This window comes from Barbatula barbatula (genome assembly GCF_947034865.1).
Source record: "Barbatula barbatula genome assembly, chromosome: 1".
In the NCBI taxonomy this organism is placed as follows: domain Eukaryota; kingdom Metazoa; phylum Chordata; class Actinopteri; order Cypriniformes; family Nemacheilidae; genus Barbatula; species Barbatula barbatula.
The window spans coordinates 24,468,616-24,476,939 of NC_136766.1; the positions used below are offsets into that span (position 1 = coordinate 24,468,616).

The 8,324-nt window shown below is 39.2% G+C and overlaps 2 protein-coding genes across 5 annotated transcripts; both read right to left on the reverse strand.

The window, feature by feature from the left end:
* Positions 1–2,824, reverse strand: LOC306900306 (putative G-protein coupled receptor 132). 2 transcript variants are annotated; one of them, XM_079467125.1, is made up of 5 exons: positions 2,754–2,815; positions 2,513–2,599; positions 2,317–2,430; positions 1,848–2,244; positions 663–1,607 (listed from the first exon to the last, which is right to left on the reverse strand). In XM_079467125.1, the coding sequence occupies exons 2-5, from the start codon at positions 2,520–2,522 to the stop codon at positions 1,208–1,210; spliced, it is 921 nt and encodes a 306-aa protein (XP_079323251.1). In that variant the 5' UTR covers positions 2,523–2,599; positions 2,754–2,815; the 3' UTR covers positions 663–1,207. The 2 variants fall into 2 exon arrangements, with proteins under 2 accessions (XP_079323250.1, XP_079323251.1); XM_079467124.1 differs by having other exon boundaries at positions 1–1,607; positions 1,848–2,430; positions 2,754–2,824.
* A 1,244-nt stretch (positions 2,825–4,068) lies between these two features.
* On the reverse strand, positions 4,069–7,546 carry ugt5g1 (UDP glucuronosyltransferase 5 family, polypeptide G1). Of its 3 annotated transcripts, none has more exons than XM_079451550.1 (2): positions 7,321–7,546; positions 4,069–6,185 (listed from the first exon to the last, which is right to left on the reverse strand). In XM_079451550.1, the coding sequence occupies exon 2, from the start codon at positions 6,172–6,174 to the stop codon at positions 4,591–4,593; it is 1,584 nt and encodes a 527-aa protein (XP_079307676.1). In that variant the 5' UTR covers positions 6,175–6,185; positions 7,321–7,546; the 3' UTR covers positions 4,069–4,590. The 3 variants fall into 3 exon arrangements, 2 of the variants coding, with proteins under 2 accessions (XP_079307676.1, XP_079307675.1); XM_079451549.1 differs by lacking the exon at positions 7,321–7,546 and adding an exon at positions 6,866–7,055; XR_013786341.1 differs by lacking the exon at positions 4,069–6,185 and adding an exon at positions 6,217–7,159.
* Positions 7,547–8,324: the final 778 nt, after the last annotated feature.

Sequence of the window (8,324 nt, forward strand, 5' to 3'; positions counted from 1 at the left end):
CATATGTTGATTATTTAATAATCAAAGACATAAATGGATGGAATATGGAATGATCGGAAGATACCCTGGTTGTCTTGCCTGCGCTGTTTTCACTCCTCCCCTTACTGCAGAGTATCTAGGCCTACTCATTTATATTTTATTTCATTTTGGGTAAAAATTGCTTTCTTTTTGGATGTATGACCAGATTATAAGTGTCAATCCATGGTTAAGGGCTCAATCATCATTTAAAGTTCGGTATATGCACACAACGGGTTAAGCGGCAACCACATAAACATTATGTGGCCCAACCTTAACTTCCGGCAGACCTCCACAAAGACCCAAGAACTGTTGAGTCGTTTTAATTTAATACAATTAATATACAATAAATTGTAGGCTAATTAATACAAATATAAATGAAATATAAAATAAATTGCTATATTATAAACAAACACACACTGGACGTTAACTTTGGGCCAGGCGCGTGCGTCCGATTAAACTACATTGAATTACTGCAGAAATATTATTAGTAAACATCCAAACTCGTCAACAAACTGGTTCCAGTGAACATACGGCCCTCAGGTGGTCAAATGTACGCAAAACAGGTAGCCTACACAGTCCATATTTATTTGCATTCAGTTGTAGTACGTTTATTATGTATATTATTTCAATGCCAGAATATTAAATCATAAAGGTTAATATGACTGCATTTAGTTTACTCAAAAACGAAAATTTCTCCTATTATTTGTGTTTACATTTGCTTTTATCTTCCACAATGTGTCACCCTTGATTTGCAAATCCTGAAGACATTTGCTTAATTATTAATAAGCTGTGGTTTAGCCAGTCTATTTTCTTATTACTCGCATTTGTCACAATAAATGTTGTTTATTATATAACATCTATGTAGATGTTTCAATAGAAAGGTGTTTGACAAAAAATACAGCTGAATACCTAGCAGAGGCATCTTAAAATATAATATTTAAGCAGTACACAGAGAATTGCTGATTGGCATCTCAGTCATCTGTCTGGAACTCATGGTTCCTACTGACAGTGACCCAGAGGACGTGCTCATGTCTCATACCAGTAATGTCTCTGACACTTTACTGATGTCATCACAGTGCCAAAAGGCAGTTTCTCAACGCTCAGCCTGATAATACATTTTCACATACTGTGTGAGAATATCCATAGGGCACATACAGTACAAACACAGATTAGCATCTGCACAAAATGGCTACACGTTTGTTCTGCTGTCTTTGGGAACATTCATGACTTGCGATCCTTGACGTACTCTCTGACCCCTGCAGGAGCAGAAAAGAGATTTCCGAAGCTCTTGGCGAGCGTTATTGCAAAGAAAGATGTAGAAAAGAGGGTCGAGAAGGGTGTTAAGGCTGGTGAGCCCGTAGCAGATTCGATAGTAAAGGTAGAGGGACAGTTCAACTGCACACTGGTCTTCTTCACTTTCAGTGAAAAGCAGGGTGACAAATCTGTAACCGCCCACCAGGTGATAAGGACCAAAAATTACAATAAAGATAACAGTTATGACGACCAGGGTCGCAACAATTCTCCGGCGTTCCTGATCAGGGACAGAAGGAGAGTTCCTTAGAGTCCGGCCGATTCGTGCTGAGGTATACCTGAAAGGGTGAGAAAGGTGTTATAATGTTACAATGGATACAGTAATGGTTTTTGCTTATAACATTCCTTTAAAGAGACAGACAGTTTATCTGTGTTAGTCATCTTTGGAATTGCATTTCGTTGGTATGTTAATTCATGTGCGGATACAGCATGTATCGACAAAGTCAATAAATACAGGTTTGCCATATAAACCTTTTTATATGGCAAACAACATCACGTGGGTGCAAAAATGCACTTACCCTAGTATAGAGCAGGGCATCAGAAAGCCTAAAGCAACAGTGGCGATCTTAAAGTAAGCATATCTGGTGCTTATGGGATACTGCTCTAGACACAATTGTCTTTGGGGTTCGAACACAGATGGATAGAGGCCAGTCAAACAGAAAATAAATATCAAAGTCCAGACTACCGCACCAGATATAGCGGCCACCCGCACCTTCCGTATGCCACGACTGCTTAACGGGTAGACGATTGCTAGACACCGGTCCAGGGCAATGAGGCAGAGAAAGATGATGCTAGCATAGAGGTTAACATAGAAAGCATAGCCCACTAGCTGGCATGGCACGGAGCCGTAAGGCCAGCGATGCTCTCCTTGCAAGTAAACAATCCACAGTGGCAATGTGAGTAGCTGAAGAAGATCTGAAAGAAGAAGGTTGAGGATATAAACCAGCTGGCAGCCACCTCCACCTGACCGGCCTAACTGATACAGACCCCAGAGGGACAGCAGGTTGGCTGGAAGTCCAAGTGAAAAAGCAAGGCTGTAGATGTAGGTCAGACCAATTCGGTCATTTTCCAGATGTATTTGGCAGCTCCCATTGGTCAGGTCTAATGAAAATTAGAACATGCAAAAATATAAATGTTTGTAAGAAGTCTGGAAATCTCTAGAATATAATGCAGAGAAACTTACTCAGAAGCATGGTGTCTGTGGTTTGGACCTGTCCTTGACATTTGAGTCTCCAAACCCCCCATTAAACATTATGCACATTAAACAAACCTGAGCAAAACAGAGGAGAGTCACAATCTAAAAATATTTGGTGCCTTAAGATACAACAATAAAATAATCAGACAACGATCAACCTACATAAAGTACAGTTTAAGCACCTATATCTATAGTCTATATTTTACGAGAAAGCATCTTGCCAACTCACCTCAAATAGATCTCGATTCTGTGCTCTGCATGCCCAGCTCGTGTGTAAGTTTTAGTGTGTATGAATAAGATGGGAAAGTTCTGCCTTGTTCATGACTTTATGATCATTTCCCCCAGCAGGAAGCCACTTCTACTGCTTTTGAGCAGCAACATCCTGAAGCCTTTCTCCTCCAGAACAAAAACACCCTGCTGCTTGCTGCCCATTATGTGAGGGAGCGATATGAGAGAGTCCAGGCTGTCTTTTAGACGGAAGGGCCACTGAGAGACAAGTTGTAACACCCTGATGGTTGTTTCCATGACCCCATTTGACACCCTTATGACCCCCCTTACTGGTTTGCTTTGTAACACTGGTTAGTGTTTGTAAACAATGTAACAGCAAAGTTGCCTAAAAAGTACAAACCTTTGAAGGCCACTAAAGAAAGCCTGTTACCCTGAGTAAAGTTTACAATACTTTTTTAGATATAAGGTTATGATGCACACCTGGTATTCATGACACTGACATACATTTCATTGACACTTTATCTGAAGCGATCCTAAGTAGCCTACATTCAGTATGACTCTCATTTGACATGTAAGCTTGCAACAGGGCTGGCCACCTTGGTGTAGCTAGCACCAGATTATACTTCTCTCCCATGTATAACAGTGGACAACCTTGAGCAGCAGATGAGAACATGTGGTAAATGAATGAGAGGAGGAAAGCATTCATGACCTGAGATAAGAGGAATCAGGAAGTTGATTAGAACTGAAACAAGGGAAGCAGTTACCATTTGAACTTTTAATGATGACTGGAAACACATTCACAGAGGGAGTAGTGTCAAGGTTAAAATGAAAATGAATCTTTTTGGCCTCTTTATAGGCATTAGACTATGTTTATGAGAATAAAAACAGTGTGTAGGCTTTGGTTAAGATAACACAAATGAGAGCTTTTGCATACAGTTTCTCTAAATTAAACAAATAAATACAAAGATAGTTATGCTTTATTATTCAAAATAATTATTTAAGTAGTCACAATCATGCTAAAAAATATAGTTATTTATACCTTGTAGTTTTATAAACTAAATGAAAAAACAGCAAATATTTAAAACAATATTTTTCAATTGTTTTCACAGTTGTCATAAATGTTACTAGTGCTATCTAGCTATTCTTGTTGATAGAACTGAATGTATTGTAGGTTTTAAGTTAGCATGCTTATTTAAAGATGAAGTGTGTCATGTTTTTGCCACACCATTGGCATATAAATGCTTTTTAATGAAACCTGTTTAAAGCATCGTAAGTTCTGGTCATAGATTTTACATAATTAATATTTAAATATATTTGATTTAAAAATTTTATTGTAATTATTGTTATAATTAAATATACTTTTCACTTTATCCAAACCAACTCACAATGCATTCTAGAAATATATATGATCAAAACAGGGTTCAATGCTCTACCCATTGAGCTACACGAACATCAAAAGGTTAAAGAGATGGTTCAACCCAAAATGACAATTCTGTCATCATTTAGTCACCCTCTTTTCATTTCAAAACATATATAACTTTCTTTCTTCTTCAGAACACAAAAGAAGATATTTTGAAGAATGCTGGTAACCAAACAACAGTGGTAACCCTTGACCTGCATTGGCTTCCTGTCCATATAGTAGTGAATGGGTACTATCATTACCAACTTTTCTTTCAAACCATATTCTTTTGTGTTCTGCAGAAGAAAGTAAGTCATACTTAATTCCACTGGTTTTAAATGACAAGAGAGTGACTAAATGATGACAGACTATCGCTATTCCTTTAAGGGCACAATTGAGTTTACATGCAACATGTTCACACTCATAAATGAAGCTAAACTCAATCCATCTTCTTCTTTTTGATTAATTTCCTGCAACACAAAATCTTGCATACATATATTGAAACCCAAAGAGCAATCACCGGGAATAACAGAAGAAATGCTATAACATCAAGGCTGTGGTAAGAGTACCAAGCCATGTTAATACCCTTTGAGCGAAGGTGTGGTGCCCCTTTGTGTCTCATAACATACTCAATCCAAAAAGTGGCAGTATCAAGAGGAGACAACGGCAGATCACGGTGCAGCTCTGACAGTTTCTGCATGCTATTTTGGTATGCATGGTTTTCAAGGACATCTTTGAGGCCTTCAAGAAATTCCTTTTCTGTCAGAGTTGCGACTTGAAGCACACGGGCCGCACCTCGAATCTGCAGTCGCATAACATTATCAAACTGGTCAAAGAGGAGTGGCAAAGCTAAGATAGGGACTCCATGATAAATAGCCTCATAGATACCATTAGTACCCCCATGAGATACAAACATTCGAGTCTTCGGATGGCCAAGGAGATCATTCTGGGGAAACCATTGTAGAAGAAGAGTGTTGTTTCCGAGAGACGAGGGTGGATCTCCGTGGTACCTCCACACAACTTTCTGAGGGATCTTAGCGAAGGCAGAAGCAATGACCTCATTGACCTCTGTAGGGAGCGCACCAACCGTAGCTCCCAGTGACATGATCACCACTCCGTGCTCCCCGGAGCTCTGCATGAAGTCTTCAAGCTCCACAGGAAGAGGTTGAGCTGGTCGACATTGAAATCCGCCCATGTAGACCACATTAGGCATGGTGGGGCGTGGAAATTCAAAAACAAAGTCCACCCTCATTAGCCAAATGTCAGCAGATTGCTGCAAAGACAGAAGATCTGTGCCTGTGGGAAAGTGACGCTCGAGCAGCTCTCTGTAAATTGGCACGATGATACAATGCTCCTGAAGAAGGCTGAAGAGATAACGCAAGAAGTTTTCAGTTCTCTGCAGAAAGTTCATTTGGTCATCGAACAGCGAGTTATACATTGGTACGTGGGATGGGGGGGACGGAGCGATTGCCATGTGAGCATCTCCTGCATTTAGCCAACGTACATTGTAAATCATGGGGAGGTGGAGAAAATTGGCTAAGAGGACTCCAGCAGGAAAAGCAGGATCTGTTAGCAGCAGGTCAAACTTTGCATCATGCATCTGCTCAACAAGAGCTGCATTTTCCAATATAGCAGTAATCATTCGAAGCGCTCCATTGTGAAAAACCTTTAGAATGTTGGCTATATCTTTCTGCTGTTCAATGAATCTAATGAGAGGTGACATATTTTGCAATGCTAGCGACCTCTCTAATAGCATCTTGAATAAATCGGGTCCGACATCTTCTGTCTTCATAGGATTGATGGTGATGGCACTGTAGATCGAAGAACTCTCTTGGATGTACCAGCTTTGTGATGATCGCATCACGGTAATGCTATGGCCATGCATGTGGAGCTTTCGTAGAATGACCTGCATGTTAACCCAGTGACTTCCATCCTCTGGGAACACCAGGACATTTCCACCATGACAGCAAACCACGAAGAGCAGACAAGTAAGTGGAGCTAGTTGTTTTGACCTCACATCCATCTTTCAGATAACTGAAAAAGCACATAAGACCATAAGATGTTTACTGTTTAGAGCATTTTTTTATTTGAGGAAGTATTGCTGGTATAAAAATTAAGAATTTCTCATTATTTAGCTAGAACGTAAGACTTTTTTCTGGCCTGTATTTTAAAAATGGGAAAAACATTTAAAATCTAAGTTTGAATATGCTCTATAACACATGTGCTTGTATATATTAATATACTATAATATACTTTTTTAATGTTTGTGCTCAGCTACAAGACATTTCTTTCTACATCAACATGCACAGATGTCTACATAAACATTATGAAAGATTTACACATTCTAAATGCAGAGAGTGCAATACTTTTTATACATCTATACATCTTGTAATAGACAAACACTGCTATTTTGAACCAATGAACATTAATAAGCACTAAAGTAACTAAAAGCTTTTCTTAAGACACAGATTTTTAAATTCTAGTCCCGACCACATCAACATGATTTCTAGTTTACCATTAGAATGTTAACAAATACGTGACCATCAGAGATTATTTATCAAACCACATAAAAAACACACATCTTGTTGCAAAGAAATACTAGTTTGTGCTTGTCATGCATGTTTTCCTCTACTGGAATTACTTGCTTGTACTTACAGATAAAATCCATTTATGTGCCAAAAGAAAAGATAACAATGCCAAGATCTTAATCTCACCATAAAAGATCATGAGGTAAAAACCACAAAATGCTCTGCAGCTCTCCGGCATTCAGCACAATATGGCAGTGTCTTAGCAAATGTGCGATGTTCAGCGCAAGATATCTGTGTCATCCTGAATGTCCAAGTTCTTGCTGTTAGGAATTTTACTCTTCGTTAACTTCCCTTAGCCTTTAACTCAAGATCCCGTTTAGCTCCTCCCATTGGCTTTCTCAAACTATCTGCCCTACCACCAAGGATTTAGCACAAACATCTGTTTTCAGTGTGACAGATTTGTGCAAACACTCCTTAATCCTTCACAAAAATAAGAACAAACAATCCATGGGTTTTTATGATCACAAATTAATAAAATGTTATTGCGTACAATATGCTGTGGCAAATATTTTTGTAGATCCTGTTATTTTATTTCCTGTTAGCATAATGATCGTAAAGATATAAAAAGGTTTATACTTTACCTTTCTATCCTGTTGATACTCCAGTTGATGTGAACGCTGCCAAAACAAACGTTGGGTTTCCAAGCCTTATTCTCAAGATTCCAATACAGATATGAACTCATCCAGCCAATGTTCTTTTTTGTGATGTGACGAATCAGGCTAAGGCTGTCTTTTTTTATTGTCAAGACCGATTCTTGTTCTCCGTAACATGAGACATGAAATGGTCTGTTCAGCTTAATCCACTCTCAATCATGAAAAAAATAGTTGTTTACCCTCATTGATTTTCTGTTTGTTGTTTACTTACAACAAACTCTCTGTGTTCGCTCTGGACTGTTGAGAACCAAACTGAGCTTGTACTGGGCAAAACTGGGGCACAGAAACAGAAAAGAACTAGAACACTCAGCTCACACGTTTTGGGTTGCCAGAAAACTGCCTGGATAATCTTTTTCTGTGAGGGAAAAGCATTTACATTTATGTGACCAGATTAAGTGTTGTTGTTAGTATTTAGATGCATATGTAGGCTATCTATACTTACTCCCTTCCTACCTAGGGAGTCTGTTGCAGGCTAACCTCCTTTGCTTAGTTTTCCGATAGGAAGTAGAAAAAAGCATAGTGTAGGGTTGATAAATTGTTTGGTTGGCCGGGACAGCATGCGTTAAGTGCGAGTTGGTAAAAGTTATTTACATCAGAAGCCTCATCTTCCGCGTCAGGCACAACTTGTTGACATCCATACTGGTCAGCACATCGCCTTTGTTTTCAGCGCGAGCTGGAGCAACGAGAGCTTTTCATTCACACGGCCGACGTACCGCTGTTTGTAGCGAAAAAAAAGAAACGGTAAGCAGCTGTTTCTTGACTGTTGCGTGCAACTTAGAAAGCCGTATTTTAATAGAGCTATTCTCCTCGCTCTCAGTTTTCTTGGGATCAAACGGGGAGCCGAGTAGCCCAGTGGAGCACCTGTGATTAATACAACTAGGAGCAGGGATCCTAAGTGCAAGGTAGTGATGCATTGATGTAAGTTTGTAATG